Source organism: Panthera leo, chromosome D3 (genome assembly GCF_018350215.1).
Source record: "Panthera leo isolate Ple1 chromosome D3, P.leo_Ple1_pat1.1, whole genome shotgun sequence".
NCBI lineage: Eukaryota > Metazoa > Chordata > Mammalia > Carnivora > Felidae > Panthera > Panthera leo.
Genome location: NC_056690.1, coordinates 16,850,486 through 16,871,629, shown reverse-complemented (window position 1 = coordinate 16,871,629; position 21,144 = coordinate 16,850,486). Strand labels below are relative to the sequence as shown.

Sequence of the window (21,144 nt, the reverse complement as noted above, 5' to 3'; positions counted from 1 at the left end):
GGGGCGCGCGCGTCACGTGAGCGTGTTTTGGGCACGTGACCCGCGCGGGTCCAAGGCTGGCCCCCGCCCCCTCTTCTCCTCCCCTCGGCGGGTGTGAGCCGAGCGGCCTCGCCTCAACGCCTAGCGCCCCCCTCAGCCGCCGCCGCCGCCGCCGCCGCCGTCTCCGCCTCCGCCCGCCGGCCATGTCCCCCGGCCGCCGCCGCCGCCGCTCGAGCGCGGCGCTCCCGCGGCCCAGCGCGCAGTGAGCGCGGGGCCCTCTCGCCGCTCGCCCGCCCCGGGGCCCCCTTGTTCTCCGCGCCGCCGCCGCCGCCGCCATGTTGGGTTTAGAGCCGCAGCGGAGCCGCCGCCGCCGCCGCCGGTGAGGGAGGCCGAGAGCGGAGCCCGCCCCGCCCCGGGGCCCAGGGAGCGGGGCCGCCTTGGAGCCCGGCCTCTCCCCGCCAGCCGCCTTCCCGGCCCGCCCGCCGTGCGAGCCAGCGAGCGAGCGCCGGGCCGCGGCCGCGCCTTCCGCTCCCGGCCCGAGCGAGTCCGCCGCCCGTTCGTGCCGCCGCCGCCGGGCCCGGCCAGAGCCTGCAGCGGAGCCCACGAGAGTCAGCGCCATGGCGGAGCAGACCTACTCGTGGTGAGTGCGGGGCTCGGGAGGCCGGGGCGCGGCGCAAGTGGGGGTCGGGGCGCCGGCGCGGCCGGCCGGGGGCAAGAGGAGGAGGAGGAGGAGGAGGAACAGGTGCGCGTTGCGGGGGGGAGGGCACGGGTTGGGGGTGCACGCCCCCCTCGTCCCCACCAGAGGGGGCGGCTGGCGCTGGAGGAAGGCGGTCAGCGGCCGGGGACCCGGCGCCCGAGAAGGGGGATGGAGGCGGCGGCGGCCGCGGCGGATGTCATCTGGTCATGGGCGGAGCAGGTGATGGAGAAGGGGAGCATGACCCCAAAGGTGGGAAGCCCGCGGATGGGAAGTTGAATCCCCTGGGCACCCCGGAACTGACTTGAGGGGGTGGCTCCCGGGCAGGAGGAATTGAAAGGGTGGGCAGAGGCGGGCCGGGGCAAGGGTGAGCCACTGGGTTGCGAGGAAGCTGGTGGGAAAAACAGGTGATAAAAGAGGACGAAGTTGGAAGTTGTGAGAGAGGAGGAGCCGTCTAACTGGGGCCGCTGCTCGGCACCTGGAGGGCGAGTGAAGGGAGAGTTGGTAAGGTGGGCAGAGGCCCGGGCATGACGGAAGGGTTAACGGCGGAAGGAGCGTCTCGGGAGCCATGGAGGGAAGTCCCTTGTGAAGAGTTTGGAAGGGGAGCCTGTTTGGATAACCACATTCTGGAAGGGAGGTCGTTGGTGGCAGTGGGGCATGAGTAGAATCTTTGTGAGGGTCGGCACTCTGTTCTTCAGAATTTAAAGTGGCCTGGTGCCCTGGGTCAGGTGTGGAGATGGAAGGTCTGCAAGATCTGCCCATTTTTATAGGACTTTTAAAGTTATTAAATAGCTTATTAAGGACTGAGAAGCGTTACTATGTAGTTTATAGAGTGAGGACATACCTGTCTTGAGAAGGGAGTGCGGTGTTTGGGGAGAAGGGGATGAGAGGCCTCCCTGTAGCATGTGGAGGTGGAATATTTGCAGGAGGGGTTGAGGGAATGATGATAGTTTCCTTGAAGAGTGGAAATTGGATAGTGCGGAGGAGGTAGTAACGGGAGGGTGAGGAGGCAAGAAATGGGATGATGGTGTGGGGATGGGGAATCCGGTTGCAATCTAGAGAGATTGAAGATGGTTTGCCTTTGGTTTGAAGCCAATTTGACTTGGGACAGAATTGTGTGCTTTCCCTTGTTAGAAAAGAGCACAATAGAGTAGGAAGGGCAGGGCATTTGGAGTTGGAAGACTTGGTTTGGAGGTCCGGTTCACCACTAAGTTGCTTTATAACTGGGCAGGATAGTAAGTTCTCCATTTCTTTTCCCTTACTACTAGATAGGAGAATTGCCTTTTTCTTGGGTTGTAAAGATTAAATGAATAACTTTACAAAGCACATGGCAAGCTGTAAAGTGTTACATCTTACTACATTATAGTTAGGGAAACAGAGAATGGGTAATAAGTGAAAACAAAGAATGGTTTTTAGGTGGAGGGCTTTAATGGAGTGGATGCTTTGTGGTGGTTGGCGTTAGGATAAGTCAGGAACTCATTCTGCCTTCACAGAGGGAAAGAGGGTTGATGGTTGAAGATGGTCATTCAAAAGGGAACCTCAATGATGTGTATACAGGCTCAAAAAGAAGATAACGGAAAGACTGAAATAAAGTAACACTAAAAGAAGAATTAAAACGTTGGTAAACAGTTGTGACTGCATATGTATTTTTAAAAGCTGTTTAATTGGATAGTTTTGAGCAACAGTGAGCTGCCTCTCCCTAGCAGGTAATAAGGAACACAAGATTGCGGCTGGAGCTTTCTTATGGACACAGTAAGTTCGCCTTGTGGTAGCTAACTCATCTCAAGCTCTTAACACTCTGGCCCAGCTGAGAGTCCTGATGGCTACCCTGCTTTGTGCTGTATAGAGGCCGCGGATGGTTGGAGGAAATACACTGGCCAAGAAGTGGGGGAAATGAGAGTGTTTCACTAGGTAGGTTGGCCACACACTATCTCTGTGTGATGTTGGACAGTTCTGCTCGTTCAGTAGGGACTATTTTGTGAAGTTTGATAGTTTACAATATTCATCCTACTGAAATACTTCAATCTCAGCTCCCTTTGGCTTTACAGGCAGAGAAGCTCCTTGAAATCAGAATGCTTAGCCTGTCATCTTTAGATGGAGAAACTTTTTACATCATCTTGAGAGAGGGAGTTGTCTGAGGCGAGAGGACTGGAAAACCAGGCAGCTTTCTAGGTTCTGATAGTTACCAGAGGTAATGATCCATGTGGCGGTAAGGTACTTGTTTAATTCTCCCAAGGCCCTGAGGTCGGTGATCACTCCCTGTTTTAAAGAGGAGGAAATGTAGGCTCAGGAGGACAAGTGATTTGTCTAAGATACTTCATCTGTGATGCTTTATTTTGTTGGACATGAATTCTCCCATCATTTTATTCATTCTCCTTGAAATGTAAGTATGGAAAAGGTATTCCGAAAGTACATGTAAACTGAGTTTTGGAATATCTCTCATTTGCAGTATCTTTGTCACCATTCCTTAGGTTCAGGCAAATAAGAGTTGATTTTTTTTTTTTTTTAATAGACTTATGCTTTATTTGTATGTGGCCTTGAGGAAAATCAACCTTGTGGAGACCACTGTGGCAATATAGATTTGTCTGAGGATGGAGTCAGCGAAGAATGTAGAAGTCAGAAGAATGAAAATAGGTTTCTTTAGGATTTTCATATAATAAGATAATGTAAATCATAAAGCAAGATTGGCCATGAGGTGGTAATTGTTGAAGCTTAGTGATGAGTACATGGGGGTTTATTATTTTATTCTGTATACCTGGACATACTTACATTTTTCATAATAAAAAGTTAATTTAAAAACCCTACACATGCTGTTCATGCTGTTTTCTGATTTCTTGTGCTTGCTTTCTGTGTTGAGAAGCTTTCTGTGAGTAGGTGTATTAAGAATATGTAGGTTATGACCTGATGAATGAGGGGGCACGAGCCACCCAGGTAGTGGGCAGGTAGCTCCCTGAGCATGTGAGCTTCCACTTTGGGCACATGAAATCCATGGGGTTGCTCTGGTTGAAGGTGCAGGTTCAGTACACCCATACAACAGAAGTACAGAGTTCCCCTTGTCTGTGGGGTTTACATGCCAGGACTCCAGTGGATGCCTGAAACCAAGGATAGTACTGAACCCTAATATATCCTATGTTTTCTCTATCCATACATACTTACGATAAAGTTTAAATGATAAATTAGGCCTAGTAAGAGATTAACAACAAAAAATAAAATAATTATGATGGCATACTATAATAAAAGTCATGTATGGTCTCTCAGAATATCTTACTGTACTGTACTCACCCTTGTTGAGATGATAGGAGATGATAAGATGCTTATGTGATGAGATGAAGTTACGTGCATGAACATAGGCATTGTGATGTAGCATTAGGCTATTATTGACCTTCTGACAGTACGTGAGGAGGAGGATTATCTGCTTCTGGACTGTGGCTGACCCTGGTAACTGAAATCGTGGGGCCCCATGAGCCAGGGAGAGGGTAGACCTGTGTCCCAGGTCATGAGCAGGAGATACATAGCCGGGTAGCAAGCACCTGTGATTGGTGTGGAGGTCAGTAATTTGGGGGGCTTAATGCTAGTGGTTATTTTTAAAAGGTGCCCAGGGAAAAGCAAAGCAGGGACTTGTGGTGAGTATCCCAAACTTGAGTCCTTATCTGAATGTCCAGACTCTGGGTGTGATTATGGATATCATACTAAAAAATGGCTAGGTAGCAACTCAGAAAAACAAAGTTCTTGTTCTCAATAGTTGTTTTCCTCATCACACTTTCTTCCTAGCAAATTCTATCAAAATCCTGTCATGCAAGGGTTCACTGCAAATTCCACTGAGCTGTGAAGCATTTTCTGAACACCCCAACTGAAAGTGATCTCTTTATTGTTGATACTTGTAGTCTGCATCATTCCTCCCTTTACATGTGTGAATACTTAAGCCTCTTCATTAGATTGTAAACTCCTTGAGGGTAAGGACACTGTTAACACTAACCTTTGTCTTGCCCATAGCTCCTGCTTAGGAGCTGATTGAGTGAACATGATTTTCAGGGTGTTTCATCCTTTGTTGAAAGGATTTTTTTTTTAATTTTTTAATGTTTATTTATTTTTGAAAGAGAGAGAGAGAGAGAGTGACAAGAGTGCAAGCAGGGGAGGGACAGAGAGAGAAGGAGACACAGAATCCAAAGCAGGCTTCAGGCTCTGAGTTGTCAGCACAGAGCCCGACGTGGGGCTCGAACTCACGAGCCGTGAGATCGTGACCTGAGCCAAAGTCAGACGCTCAACTGACTGAGCCACCCAGGCACCCTTGTTGAAAGAATATTTTAAGTGTAAAGGGAAGCTACAGTTAGATGAGTGTTTATTATAATCCATATACTTATAGAAGAGAGCTTTTGGTAACTTAGTTTCCTGGTATCACTTGCTATAAGAATGAATAATGCCATCCTTAATAAAGTTTTAAATAAAAGCTATTGACATATGAAATTAAAGTTATTGGTAGTAACACCACAGTCTTTATCATGATTAAACCACAAGATTCTGCTTGTATCCTTTTTGCTTGTAAAGTGAGGAAGTAAAGGAATGCATGTGAAAACACAAATAGAAGGTGCAAACTAGACTTTTATTAATTTGAGAAAAATACCTTGCTTAATAAATATTTTTGAGCAGTTGTTTTAGCTTAAGTTCTGTGGGAAAGGGGAACTTGTCTCTCTTATTTTTATTTTTTAATTTTTTTTTTAGGCTTGTCTCTTGATGGAGTCATTTATAAGTGCACTTGAATCTTGGTGGTAAAAGTTACTTATGTTAGGGTTAATGTTGGTGTAGGGGGAAAAGGAAATAAGTACATGTGAACCTCACTGGGATGAATTTTGTTACCAAAATAGTATCATAATAATTTATTGTGTTTTCTCCATGCTAGGGCTTTACACGCATTGCTAAGTAAGGAAACTGAGGCTCAAAGAATTTAAGTAACTTGCCAGATAACATGTAAATGGTTAAAGGGCTCAAAGTCCAGACTGACACGAAGATTCTGCCACTGAATCTACTTTCATTTCCACAGTCACCACTCAAGCCAACCCATCTTTTGAGTGAGTTCCTTGTTAGCCTCCTCACTGGGTTCCCCCCATTCTCCACACGATGGCCCTTCTGAGTGGCCTTCTAACTCCTTGACTCAGATCCTGTCAATCCTCTGCTTTTAAAACCCTTTGGTGGCCACACTTAGAATAAAATTTAAGTTCCTTAGTAGACTCTTCATAGTCTCATCTTGTGTGTGTCTCTGAGGGATGACAGACCATAAACAAGCTAAAAGTTACACAAGGGTAAGAATCTATTTTGATACTCTCTCCAGGGCCTGGCATGTAATGGGTAGCTCGTAAATATTTACTGAACAAATGAATGAGAATGCTTCCTCTGGCCTGCGTTTAAGATCTGCTCTAAGGATTGCATTATGTTGAGGTGATATAGTGTTATGATAATGGACTTTATCCTGTGAGGTATTTACAAATAGTGCTAAACCTGAGAGTGAGAAATAACAGATCTCTGGAACTCACGGAAGTCACTTCTACTTTGCAGTTACTGTTGTGTGTCATTTTATCTCTAGTGATCATACCTGATTGCTGTATCTTGTGGTCATTGCATCTAATACAAGTTTTTCAGAGAGAAAATACTCAGTTGAAAATATGTCTCTAGTATTATAAACTTTAGATTTGCTCATTAAAAAAATTTTTTTTAATGTTTATTTATTTTTGAGAGAGACAGAGACAGAATGTGAGTGGGTTAGGTGCAGAGAGAGAGGGAGACACAGAATCCGAAACAGGCTCCAGGCTCGGAGCCGTCAGCACAGAGCCCAACGCGGGGCTCGAACTCACGAGCCGTGAGATCATGACCCGAGCTGAAGTTGGCCACTCAACCAGCTGAGCCACCCAGGCGCCCCAAGATTTGCTCATTTTAAAAACATGTTTTGCATAGCGTTAAGGTGCTGTAATAATGGTTTGGTGATGCATGATTCAAGCTGAAAATTAACCAAAACTAAAACCAAGAATTTGTACCAAAATCATTTTCCTCAATGTTTCTTATGAAGCCTGGGGAGGGGGAAGGGGGAAGGAAGCTGGAGAGTTTGTAGCCATATCAGCCTATAATTTAGCAAGTAGTATTACGAATTAAAATGCCTAGTGCCCGTGGATCTCTCAAAACAGATTTCTACGTGACCACTTATTTTAGAGATGACAAATGCCACTGAATTGAGGTGTTATGTAGTTCTGTATAGTTGTATTTTACTTCAACATAATAACTTCATTTTTATCATTCTCACGTTTCATCAAACTATCTCAGGGAAAATCCAGGGGTGTTCTAAGAGGAGAGAGTGTGTCTAACCAAGTGCTGTTTTAGTTGGCTACGTTTGGCACCTGAACTTCATGTGGTTGCTGTCCCTGGCAATAGAGCCATAAGAATGACTTGATTTATTAAATTCTATAATATATTTTCTGGCGTTTAATGGTTGTTTCTTAAGAGTTAAAGGGAAGTATTGGTTTTATTCGTTGTATGTTTAAATCAAGAAATTTTTGGAACTTTGCAACAAGTTTCTGTAACACATTTTCCAATCCTCACTTAAAAAGTGAGAGGTAGAGTTCTCCTCTTCCGTAATTTTAACCTCTTAGGTGTCTAGAGGGGCTTCAGGTGACCAAATTCAATTTTACAGGGAAAATCTACAGGTAGTCCCGATGATCCTCATAATGAATTCTTACCTCTCAGATTTTATTAGTAGGTCTCACTAGGTCCACAGCTTAACATAAAACAGACCTACTCATTAGCTGTGACTAGACTAGATTGAGGACCTGTGAAAAGATTTGAAAGTATTTTTAAGATATTAGACTGATGTGGGGCGCCTGGGTGGCTCAGTCGGTTGAGCTACTGTGGCTCAGGTCATGATCTCACGGTTTGTGAGTTCGAGCCCCGCATCGAGCTCTGTGCTGACAGCTCAGAGCCTGGAGCCTGCTTCTGATTCTGTGTCTCCCTCTCTCTCTCTGCCCCTCTCCCACTCATGCTGTGCCTCTCTCTGTCTCAGAAATAAATAAACATTAAAAAAATTAAAAAAAAAAAAGATATTAGACTGATGAATATGCAGTCGCCTAATAGACACCTAGTAGAAAATCCCATTTCTTGGTTTGTAGGTTGCACCCTAGCTTGGTAAGAAAACTCAGTAATCTCTATTTTGGACTTCTGGTATTGATAGTGAAGAACTATTAAGGGATAAAAAACAAAAGTGCACTAAAGTAGAGGTGTGCCCCAGTTGTTTTTTATGTAAATTGTATTGAACGTAAGTGATGGCTCAGAAAGTATTTGATTCTGCCAACGTCATTCACTAAATTTTTGTTTGAAATTCTAAAATACGAGGATTTACTTCTGGTTTTTTTTGAATTGGGAAACATTTGTTGGAGGGTGATTTCCATCTCTGATGAACTGTGAGCTAGTCTTGTCTTGGTCCCAGTATTATATTCTGTACAGTGGTTATGCCTGTCCTCCATAGAATTGTTGCAAGGATTCAATGAGATAATGTAAGTGCAAATGCTTTGTAATTGCTAAGTGAAATATAAAAAGCAAGGTATTTGTTCTCTACATTGTAAGATCCAGACAGGTTCCAGATACAGGTTCCTCGCTACAGAAATGATTTTTCTCATTTCACGAAATAACTAGCATTTAAACTTTGAGATGTTCAAATAATGTTTTATAAAAAGAATGAGAATAGTTTGCAAATTGTCATTGGTTTGTATTGTTGCCTTTGAAATGTGCTGAAATGTGCTTCTAGTCCTGTTTTGAAGTCCAACAAACAAGAAAAACCATGAATAAAAGCTAAGTTTTTTCATAAAATAGTTTTATTTTGATTGCTTGAAGGCAGTTTCCTTCATAATGTATTCATGTGAGGGGAAGAGAGCAGTGGTATGGATAAACCTAGTCTTTTCCTGGTTTTCTCTGGAATGGCCAGGACACTTGGACCCTAAAATGTGTGAGGAGGGGCTGTTAGCAGTTTCTTATCTGTTTCCCTACTCCGTACCAGGTCTGCCAGGCACACCCATTTCCCCTCATCTGAAGGCCTCAGATTTTGGCTTCACTCTGACCTAAATAGGACATGTGCAGCAAAGTTTTAATTGTTTCTTCAACTTAGTTATACAGACGTTTTGACTTAAGTACAGTACTTGACTTCGTTGTTTCCTTGTCTTAAGTTTTGCTTGAGTTGTCTAGCTTTACTCTCCAAATCTGTAAATCTTCAGGCTTTGCCTGACAGCCTTAACTTTTAAACATTGGACTGTATGCTTTACTGACTTTATAAACCCCCAGAAATTTACATCCATTTCTCAAAAATGCTTGGAAAAATACTACTGTTAGAAGTAAAAGTTAGTTTTAGAGAGTGAATTATTTTATCTATGCATTGATTAGTGCAAGCACCAATACCTTAAAAATATTTTCAAACATTGGGGCGCCTGGGTGGCTCAGGCGGTTAAGCGTCCGACTTCGGCTCAGTTCATGATCTCGTGGTTTATGGGTTCGTGCCCCGCATCGGGCTCTGGGCTGACAGCCCGGAGCCCCGAGCCTGGAGCCTGCTTCCGATTCTGTGTCAACTTCTCTCTCTGCCCCTCCCCCACTTGTGCTCTGTCTCTCTCTATCAACAATAAATAAACGTAAAAAAAAAAAATATTTTCAAACATAGCTTTCAGAGGGGCTAAGTCTAGTCTTGTTACAGAAATGCCACCTGGTACTGCTGCAAGGCTAGCGAGAGTGAAAGATTTGAGATAAGATCAGTTAATTAGGAAGGAGAGAATAGAGAGGGCAGAATGGAAGACCGGAAGTTGAGGCTTGGGAAACTCAAAACTGAGAATGGGAGGAAGAAGAGGAATCAAAGGAAGTTCCATCAGAAGTAGGGTAATTAGCAAAGCTCCATGGCAGTGAAAGAAAAGGCACAGAGAATTTGGGGGGGGGCAAGAGTGTAAAAAGCTACAAGGTTCAAAGAGAATGAAGAAAAAACAGGCTATTGAATTTGCAAAGGAAGTCATTAGTGAAAGTGCACTAATAAAGATCAGAGTAGTGAGGGTGAAAGGCAAATTAGGGAAGGGTAATGAAGAAATAAAGGCATCCTTTGGGTACTGGCCATTTGTTTGCCAAATAAGATGGGAAAGATGTAAGGAAAGAGTATGCTTGTTATAGACAGGGCCATAGGGTCTTCTGTTTTTATTGATAAGGTAGAGGATTGTATATTTGAAGCCAGGGAGAAAGAGAAATTGATCTTGGAAAGAGATTATTATTATTTTACTGTAGTTTAAATTTAGAGATTTTTATTTATTTATTGCAGTCATGGATTTCAGTTAGGAGTTGTGAAGGGAAATTAATGGGAAATGAACAACACTTAATGGGGATGTGACATTTAGTCTTTGATTCTTTGGATCTTTACATTAGTACTATTTCGGATTGTATTTCATTTGGATGTCTTGTTTTCTTGTGTGTGTGTGTGTGTGTGTGTGTGTGTGTGTGTGTGTGTTAATTGTGTCCAACCTCTTTGGTCATTTGAAACATTGTTGCCTTGTAATCCTACTTCCTGTATTTTCTTTAAAATACTTGTTATTTCTGCCAAACTGGATTACTCACTGTTTCCCCTTTTATTCAAGCTCTTATACCTGGTTAGCCTTTCTCCCAAGTCTCTAAATATGTGAGTCCTATGCATCTTTGAAGGTCCAGCTGAGATGCTTTCCTCTTGTTACAGAATCTTTTTGATTTGTCTAGAAGAAATATTCTTCTGATGCCTGTAGTTCTTTATCTGATCCTGCCATGTGGCAGCACTTTGATGATTTTCTGACCTTGCATTGAATATATTTATGTGGCTATCTTCCTACCTTGACCGTGAACTCTGGGTAGAGGCTGAGGTTTTCTTTTTTTTTAAAGAATGAATGTTTTAGAGGTGACATTTGCCAGGTGCTGGATTTTAGAATATAATGTTTCCTTAAAAATATAATGAAAGGGCACATAGAAGAGAGGAGAGAATACTTACCTAACATCTCACAGCTCTTTGAAGAAAATACAAAAGTAAAATTGTTATTGTTAAGTTGGATCAAGTGCTGTGGCCGGATTTGCCTAACTTCCTAATATCCGTATAGCACCTTGAGAAGGAAAGTGGCTCAGCCCCCGAACCAAACACCTATGGGAGGCGTTTACAGAGGACCACAGGCTCTTTAGAGTCAGCGTCTTCGTTTATCTCAGTCTTCTTCAACTTGACTGCAGACCAACTGCTACCAATTTATTTATACTTGATCTCCCAAACAGGCACTTTGTGATATAATACTATTTTTTTTAATTGGAGAAGCTCTGCTTTTTTTTTTTTTTTTTTGGTAATTATCAGGGGACGAGTTTCAGTCACATGCTCAAATGAAAATATTTTGCAGGAAACTTCCTTTGAGGTATGAGGAGCAATAAGTTATGTGGAAACCAGCTTCTGAGCAATTTAACATTTTCTCTCTTGCTTCTATTTCAGAGTTTCATATTCCTTGTATTTAAGCTTTTGTTTAAAGAGCTGATAGCATGATCAGTACCTCTGAGTTACAAGAGAAATGTTTATATTATTGGTTGCATTCACATGAGTGTCTTTTTAAAATTGCATTGCAGTGTTCAGGTACAATTTGGTGGTGGTATAGGAGATATCTGTAAGGGATTGGATATCAGAAGTTTAAGAGAGAAATTGTTTTTGGAAAGTAATAGATTTTATAAGTAAGGATCTAAAAGATATATTTCTGATGATTTATCTTAAGAGGATTTTATCATATTTTTTCCTTAATTTTCGTTACATTTTATCTGAAAATATTCAGTTCCTTCATATTTTTGTTGCTTTTACTATCAAGAAAGTATATATGTCTCACAATAATATTGTTTCAATTTACAAATTGTTCCTTATGTTATAAAGAATGAACCTCCAATGTAGTCTAATCTTTAGATTAAAAATACAATTTTTTTCTGGAAAAAAATGGTGCTAATTTTTTTTTTAAATAGAAACTTATTTTGCCTTCATCTTTTCCCTGTTTTTAAGAGACTGTTTTCTCTTTTAACTCATTTCTTTTCTCTTGTTTAATAATTGTAATTCAGAAAGGGCAATTAAAAAAAATCTCGGCCTAGTGAGTGCATATTTTAAATTGCATAGATACAGCAGTGCCTCAGTCTTAGTTTAGAGTTCAATAACCTAGTCGTCTGGATAGGGATAAACCAGGAGTTTGGGGGATTAGAAACTTGTTTTTGTTTTGCACCTTTGTATGCTGTGCAACGGTGAAAATAACTGACAGACCTAAGGATGATATATTAGGCTGGTATTCATGGATAGCAAAGGTTCCAAGACCTAATGCTAAAGGTTACCAACCAATTTAGAACAAAAGGGACTAACAAGTAGAAGTGAGAGAGAACAGTGAATAGCAGATGTGATTGGACAATAGAAGCGAGGCAAAGGTTACGAGACTCACGCATCAGGAAACTCAAGTAGTGAGACCAAATGGAAAAGATAGCCAGCTACTGGAATAGGAAACTCAGCCAGAGTCATCATGTGGCAAAGGTGCAAATAGCCCCATACATCTCTGCAAATCCAGCTTTGTGCTTCAGTTTAGGCTTCCCAAGTTGATAATGAGTCAACATTTGGTGATGAGGCAGTCTTAGCCTGTCCCATAGCTATCAAGAGCTTCTGGTGGGGCATCACAGCTAGGGACCTTGGAGACATTCTTAATCCCCATCAAACAAACAAGTCAGTAAGCCCTGTTCATTTTATATATATATATATATATATATATATATATATATATATATATATACACACACACACACACACATATATATATGTATTTTTTTTCAATTTTAGAAACAATTTGTCTCTTCTTTATTCCCATCGTTGTCCCTAGATGACCCTTATTTGTGTTCCCTTAGTACATTGTACTTACCTTTTTCTTTTTTTTTTTAATTTTTTTTAACGTTTATTTATTTTTGAGACAGAGAGAGACAGAGCATGAACGGGGGAGGGTCAGAGAGAGGGAGACACAGAAGCAGAAACAGGCTCCAGGCTCTGAGCCATCAGCCCAGAGCCGGACGGGGGGCTCGAACTCGCGGACCGTGAGATCGTGACCTGAGCCGAAGTCGGCCGCTCAACCGACTGAGCCACCCAGGCGGCCCCCGTACTTACCTTTTTCAATTGTTGTTTGTTTCCTTATTTGTTTCCTTGTAAAGTATTGAGGGCCTGATTATATTTTGTGTCTTTATCCTCAGTGGCTTGGCACATAGTTTATTTAAGTGTTATTCTAGGGGCACCTGGATGGCTCAGTTGGTTAAGTGTCTGACTTTGGTTCATGTTGTGATCTCATGGCTTGTGGGTTTGAGCCCCGGTTCGGGCTCAGTGCTGAGAGCCCAGAGCCTGGAGCCTGCTTCAGATTCTGTGTCTGCCTCTCTCTCTGCCCCTCCCCTGCTCGTAATCTGTCTCTCTCAAAAATAAGTAAACATTAAAAAAATAAATATTCTGTATTTTATTTTTTAAAATAACCCTAAAAGTAAAATTAGTAAGATGGAAGGTTATGTGATATCTTCTGTTGCTTTCAACTTTCAGTTTAAGAGCTTGAAGGGACAAGCATCGAATATCATTTGGGTCTGTAGGTCAGTCTTTTACACTAAGTAATTGAAAATATTGTTGAAGATGTTAGGCTGGACCTACCTTGGTTATAACTAGTTTATGGAACCTCTTCAAAATACAGTGGGAGAATTGGTCACTGTGTTGGTTAGCTGTTGCTGCAGTAATACTGCATAACAAATTATCCCCACACCCGGTGGCTTAAAGTAGGAGTCTGCAGGTTGGCTGGGCACCTTTGCTTCTTGCTTCAGATATGTAAGTCAGTTGGGCGGCTCTGCTGCATGTGTGTTTAATTTGGGGCCTAGACTGAATGGGCAGCAGCATCTGCATGGGTGTGTGGGGGGGAGTCCTTCTCATGACAGTGGCAGAAGCATAAGAGGGCAGGTGGAAACCTACAAGACTTCTTGAGGCTCAGGCTCAAAACTGGCATACTGTCATTTCTGCTTCATTCTTTCAACCTAAGCAAGTCTTTGGTGGAAACCAAAGACAAGGAGCCACAAAACTAAATCTTCCCCGTTTGTGGGAGGAGCTGCAAAATCACATGGCTACAGAGTAGATTCTGGGAGACTCGAGGAATTAGTGCCAGGAAAAGCAGTCAACCACAGTTGGAAGTTCCCACTTCCCTTTCATGTGACTAGGTGTCACTTTTCATTTTGTTCTAAAATGAAGCATATCATATAGTCAGATTTCATGTAGGTCTCTTTCTCTAGCATTCAGGTTTTCATTCTAATCTTTTATATTTTTAAAATAGCATTTTTGAGGTATAATTCACATACCATATAGTTCATTCATTTAAAGTGTACGTCTGGTGGTCCCTAGGTGGCTCAGTTGGTTAAACGTCCTACTGAGCTCAGGTTGTGATCTCACAGTTAGTGAATTTCAGCCCCTCATCAGGCTTTGTCCTGACAGCTCAGAGCCTGGAGCTGTTTCGGATTCTGTGTCTCCCTCTCTCTCTGCCCCTCCCCTGCTCTCAGTCTCTCTCTGTCTCTCTCAAAAATAAATGAAATATCAAAAAATAAAAATAAGTGTACATCCAGTGGTTTTTAGTACATTCACAGAGTTGTGGAGCCATTGCCACAATCAATTTTAGAACGTTTTTTTTTCCACCTCCAAAGAAACCCTGTCATTAGAAATTACTCCCTTTTCTCCCTTCTCCCTAGCTCCTGGAAGCCACTAATGTACTTTTAGTTTTTATGGATTTGCCCATTTCGTATAAATGGAATAATACAATATGTGGTCTTTTGACTTACTTCTCTTAGCATGCTGTGTTCAGGATTCATCCATGTTGTGGCATGTATTGGTGCTTCGTTCCTTTTTATTGCCAAATAATATTCCATTTTATGCATATACCATATTCTGCTTATCTGTTCATCAGGTGATGATTGTTTTCATTTTTTGGCTATGATGAATAAATGCTACTATGAACATTCATGTAAAAGCTTTTGTGCAGATGTATATAAATTTACGTTTCTCTTGGGTAAATACCTGGGAGTGGAATTGCTGGCTCATTTTGTTTCTCTGTGTTTAACATTTTGAGGAACTGCCAAATCATTTTCCAAGACAGCTGTACATTTTACATTCCTACCCACAATGTTTGAGGGTTCTGATATCTTCACCTCCTCACCAGCACTTGTCATTGGCCATGTTTTTTTATTATAGCTATCTTAGTGAGTGTGAAGTGGTTCTTACTTGTGTAGTGTTTATATTTAAGGGTTTATAGAGGATAAAAGCAGTGGTTTAAAATGTTAGATCTGTTTGCACTTAACAGGGTAGTACCAGAGTTGCCACCTCAGTTTTAATTACCTAAAAAAAGGTAAATTGAGGGGAAAAAAAATATAATATTTTGACTCAGATTTTTCTTCAGGCTACTCCTTATTTTACATGCTAGAATCATTTAGCAAGAGATTAACCTCAGGTGATTGTTAAACTAGTTCTTTACCTTTGAGTAAGTGAATGCCCAGATTACTCCGGCAGCCTGCTGTGTCATCAGTAGTCTTGGGACTGTGACTGGTTTAATGACTGAAGTCGTTTGTTTTTTTTTTTTGGGGGGGGGGGGCGGGGGTTGCATGGAGGGAGTCCTCTGTATCTGTTCTTTGCCAGCAAGGTAATCACTAGAGGAGTTAGTTGTAAAATACGACCTTTTTTGGGACAGCACTGTTCAATAGAAATATAATAAGGTACATATGTAATTGTAAATTTTCTAGTAGCTGCATTAAAAGTAAAAAGAAACTCATGAAATTAATTTTAATAATATGGTTTATTTAATCCAGTATGTAAAAATATTTGTATCATTGATTATATGTAATCAAAACAAAAATTAAGATATTTTACATTTTTTTAGTACATAGTCTTTTCAGTTCAGACTAGCGACATTTTAAAAACTTAACATCTACAAGTGGCTGGCAGCTGCCATATTGAACAACAAACACCATTCTGGAGGTCTAAGAGCTTATGATCTGGATTTCTGCTCACATGTATGATGATCTGTATCATTAGGAAAAACAGATGAGTGCTTGATCAGCCTGTATTTCTAGTTTCTCAGTTTTATGTTGTTACTGCCTTTTCTTTTTTTAAATGTGGAAGAGAATCTTCAGAGGGGTACAGAGAGACCAGCTCCTTACAGCTCAGATTCTTGGCTGTGAGTAGAGATTAGTTAACAGGAGAAAGAAGAACTTTGGTCTCCCTCGTCATTAAGGGTGTGTACCAGGTTCTGTAGTTCTTGGCAAATGAAAGAACTGCTACCATTTGGTTCTTATTCTAATTGTTCTTGTACATTCAGGGTCTCATTTGGCCTGTTGTTTATCAGTTATATACCACTCGTACTGTTTGACCACATAGTTCTCTCTTGGTTAGACAAAATAAGGCTGTGGGTTTGATCTCTGTAATTAATGACTGACTCTTTGCCTGCTGGGGCTTCACTATAGTAACTAACGCAGAATAAACAGGATTCTCTCTTCCCTGAGTTTACACTGTTGATAGAGACTGCTGGCATTTTGCCAGCAGATGTAATTAAGACCACTTCAAGAGAGGAGATTTCAGAATGGGCCATTGTATGGATGGTGTGTCCCAGTCAATCATTTGATTACTAGAGGGACTGAATTTGGTCAAGTGTTTTAATATTTGAGTGTCATTACTCATAGCTTTTATTTTCTAGTTTGCCTCAGCCCTCACCACTTTCTATTGCCTCACACAGAATCTGTATATTACTGGTTTATATTGTTTACCTAGCCCCTGCAGGCAGTTGAGTGTTGACCCCCTCCTGATGTCTATGATCAGTTCTAGGTCATTGCCACAAGGGTGGGTTAGGGACAAGGAGATAGCTGATCAGTGCCCCAGTGACAGTGGATAAAAAAAGACTTTATCTTATGAGTACTTCCATCGTGAGACACAAATACTCCATACTTGACCACTGTATTAAGTTTTGCCGACTATTGGATGTCTTAATGTTCTAATAAATGTTCCATCAGCTTCTTCTTTCTCTCTGGCCCCACTGCTGACTAGGGCATGGCCCCGGGCAAGTCTCACCCTCTCCATTAGTGCTGAGACCTCCCACCAGTGTCCAGATACCAGATGCCAAATTCCCTTTCTATTTTTTTTAAAGTTCATTTATTTTGAGAGAGATAAGAGCGTGAGAGAGCAAATGAGCAGGGGAGGGGCAGAGAGAGAGAGAGAATCCCAAGCAGGCTCTGCACTGTCATCACAGAGCCCGATGCGGGGCTTGAACTCACAAACTGTGAGATCATGACCTGAGTTGAAAGTTAAGAGTTGGACACTTAACCAGCTGAGCCACCTAGGCGCCCCTTGAGTTTTTGATACACATTATGATTTTGATAATTTCCAAGTTTAGTTTGACACTTGTTCATTAACTTCATTTTTGAAATGTGCTTGAAAGAGAGAAATAATGCTTTTTAGTTTAGAATTTGAAATGCTTTGATTTATTGGTATTATAAAATATTCATTTAACAGTTGTTTTACCTGTTCTCAACTGAGTGCACAGACTGCAGTGACTAAGCTCCAAGTTGGTTGGATCATCAGTGGGGATAGAATTGGAAGCCTTACTTCTTCTCTGGTCTTAGGCACTAAATAATTCCACTCTTCCGGTGGTAAAACCTAATTTAGACTTCTTCTGATGGCAAAAAAAACAAGCCCTAACTGACATGAAGTTCTTGATATTACCTGTTTATCCCTGTTAGGGTGACTCTTTGCTTTGCTGCAGAAATATTTGTGTTTGGTTATGGGGTACTGACTGAAACCGTGCTAGGGTAATCCTAGTACAGGTTCTGTGTTTTCTTTTTCGTGGGTGTGTGTGTGTTGCCTTTCTAAAAGCCAAAAAGGGGTGCCTGGATGGCTCAGACAATTAGGCATCCAACTCTTGATTTCGGCTCCGGCCATGATCTCACAGTTGTGAGATTGAGCCCCACATTGGGCTCTGCCCTGAGCATGTAGCCTGCTTAGGATTCTTTCTCTCCTTCTCCTCTGCTCCTCCCCTGCACTCTCTCTCACAAAATAAAAACAAAAATAGATTTAAAAATCAGGATTCTGAAACATCCCTGGCTGCAAGAGTATCAGATAAGTAATTATGGAACTCTAGTACTACACATTTTCTTGGTGCAGTTTTAGAAGATGTAGATAAACAGAAAAAGAAAAGAAAAACACTTCTACCTACCCCCCCCCCCATCCCTCATTAAATTTGCTGTGTATCTTTCAGGTCTTTTAAAAAATGCATATGCTTGTGACTGTTGTTGTTTAATTACACACTAGTTCATAAAAAATCAGAAATCTTGAAGAAGTAGTAATAAAAAAAATTATCGTTACCTAAAATTTAACTTACCTAGAAAATTCGTGGCAACATTTAATGGTACCCTTCTGGGTATTATAGGAAGTATAGATAATTTTTTACACAAAAATAAGGATAGATTCATACTGTATTTTCCTTCTTGTGTCAAATTTAATATCTACAGAAGAATAAATGTTCTGTGTATGTTAGTTATGAGACATAATAAACACTCATGAACTTCACCAACCACCTAAAGAACTGCAGGATTACGAGTACTTTCTTGAAGCACCTGTGTGTGTACTCCTTGATCCCTCCTCCTACCTACCCTCCTCCCCCTGTCACAAATGTGATGTTTAACATTCCCTTGCTTTTTAAAAAATTAGTTTTACTATGTTTTACTGTATGATATAATGTTTATTTTTACTTTAATTTTTTACAGTTGAGTATTGTGAAGATATATATGGTGTCTTTTATAATTTGCTTTTTAAAAATCAATATTATTTCCAAGATGTGTCCCACTTTTTGTACTCATTTTCCACTAATGTATAATATTCCAGCCTGTGAATTATATCATAATTTATTTATCTATTTTCCTGTTGACGGATATGTAGGTTTCCAGTTTGGAACCGTTTCAAAGATTTCTGCTGTGAACATTCTTATATATGTTCTTGGTGTTCTTTTTTTTTTTTTTAATGTTTATTTTCAGAGAGAGAGAGAGGGAGAGAGCGAGCACGCAAGCACTAGCATGTGAAAGGGCATGGGGAGAGGAAGAGAGAGAATCCTAAGCAGGATCCACACTGTCAGTGCAGAGCCTGACACGGGGCTCAATCTCACAAACTGTGAGATCATGCCTGGTGTTCATGTTTGAGAGTTTTCCTAGGATTTATCCCTAGGGCTAGAATCTAACCATCTCTCCTAGGTGAGTGCTTTTGTGTCGTAAGAAATCCCTCTCTGGCCTGAGATTTTAAAGGTATTCTCCTGTATTTTTTTCTAAATTAGAGTTAGTGTTAATACTTTGCCTTTCATGTACAAATTTTTAATCTAAAATCTAGATTAAATTTAGAATTGTGTCTAAATTAAGATGAATTTAGTTAAGACTAAGACATCTGGAATTGTTTTATTTAACCATAGGGTAATAGGACTATAAGATTATTAATTATACTATTATATCCTGTTAGTAGAGGGTAATAGGAATCCAGTTGTCACAGCTACATTTATTGATAGTCCCTTCTTTTCTCACTGATCTCTGATGTTACCTCTGAGACTCCTTTTGGTGTGTTTAAGTAATGTTAGATGGTAAATAGTATTTTGTTACTAAACAGCAAATAGTATTTTGTTATCTGCCTTTTTTTCTATTTAAAATACCTTGAATATCTTTTCAAACCATTAAATATAGGTTAGTTTTTAGTGTGTACATAATAGACCACTATATTCAACCCTTCTTTATTATGTCTTATTCACTCCTGATCCTCCAGTCTCCCTCTCCAGGAAAATATAGCCAGCTTTCTCTCCATTCTTCTAGAAATGTATGCTTGAAAGCACATGTATAAGTATAATCCTATGTAATCCTCCATTTTTATTGTGGTAAAATATACAAAATATAAAATTTTCCATTTTAACCATTTTTAAATGTACAGTTAGTTCAGTGGCATTAATGAGTGCATTCAAATTGTGCAACCGTGGTGCCACCACCACCCATCTCCATAGTGTTTTCATCTTACAGAATGGAAACTCCATACCCATTAAACACTAAACACTAATTCCTCATTCTACCCTCCTCCCTTCCCTTCCCCTTCACTGTCTCAGTGAATTTGACTACTGTAAGTATCCCGTCTAAATGGGGACATACACTGTTTCCCCTTTTGCGTCCAGCTTATTTCGTTTAGCCTAAGATCTTCAAGTTTCATCCACGTTATCGCATGTGTCAGAATTTCCTTCCTTTTAAGGCTAAATAATACTCAATTCTGTGTATATGCCACAGTCTTCTAATCCATTATCCTTCTGTTGGCTTTATATTATTGAATAATGCTGCCATGAACATGATTGTACAGATAGCTGTTCAAATCCCTGCTTTCAAATCCTTTGAATATATACTCAGAAGTGAGATTGCAGATTGTGTGGTAATTCTTAGTTTAATTTTTTGAGGAACTGTCATATTATTTTCTATGGCAGCTGCATCATTTTACATTCTCTGCAGTGGTGCATAGGGTTGCAGTTTTTCCACATCCTGTCCAACAAGTGTCATATTCTGTTTTTTGATCATTGTCATCCTAATGGGTGTGAAGGGTATCCTTGTGGTTTTGATTTCCATGTTCCTAATGATTGATGGTGTTGAGTGTCTTTTCATGTGCTTGTTGACTATTTATATATATTTGAAGAAATGTCTCTAAGTCCTTTGCCCATTTCTTATTCAGGTTGCTTGATTTTGTTGTTGAGTTGTAGTTGTTTATATATTCTGGATATCAATCTCTTATCAGCCATATGATTCGCAAATATTTTTTTCCCATTCCATAGATTGCGTTTGCACATTGTTAATGGTTTACTCTGGTGCACAAAATTTTTAATTTTGATGTTTATTTTTTTTTCTTGTTGCCTGTTTATTTTTGCTTTTGGTGTCATATCCAAGAAATCATGGCCGAATCCAAGGTAAGGCTTTTCCCTTGTGTTTTCTTCTTCAAGTTTTCTTGTATTGGCTTTTATGCTTAGGACTTTGATCTATTTGGGATCCATTTTTTTTTTTTTTTTATGGTAAGCATTCAACTTCATTCTTTTGTGTAATCCCTTTTTGATGAAGTGATAGTGTGTTCTACACACTGTCATGCTATGGCTTGCTTTTTTCACTTAGTAATGTATCTCAGCCCCACTAACTTGTTTCTTTTTTGTTCTATCCAGCATTCAGTTGAACAGTGTAAGTCAGTATGTAGGAGAGCTTTTTGAGTATGGCTGGCTACCTTAACGAACAGTTAAATTAAAAGAAAATCACATAGGAATGTTAAACCCAGGAATGAAAACTGAAAAGAAAAGGCAAAAGCAAGGAAAGGAAGGGAGAAAGAGGGAATATAAGGGAAAAGATCATTAACT

At 40.7% G+C, this 21,144-nt stretch overlaps 1 protein-coding gene across 2 annotated transcripts in view; it reads left to right on the top strand.

Moving 5' to 3' along the window:
• The first annotated feature begins 297 nt into the window (after positions 1 to 297).
• SPPL3 (signal peptide peptidase like 3) overlaps positions 298 to 21,144 on the top strand; it is a 136,910-nt gene continuing 116,063 nt past the window's right edge. The window contains exon 1 of one of the 2 annotated variants that reach the window (XM_042910875.1): positions 298 to 619. In XM_042910875.1, coding sequence (XP_042766809.1) covers positions 597 to 619 — 23 coding nt within the window. In that variant the 5' untranslated portion in view covers positions 298 to 596. Of the gene's footprint in view, positions 620 to 845; positions 926 to 21,144 lie in introns of those variants that run through there. The other variant, XM_042910877.1, reaches the window with a different exon arrangement.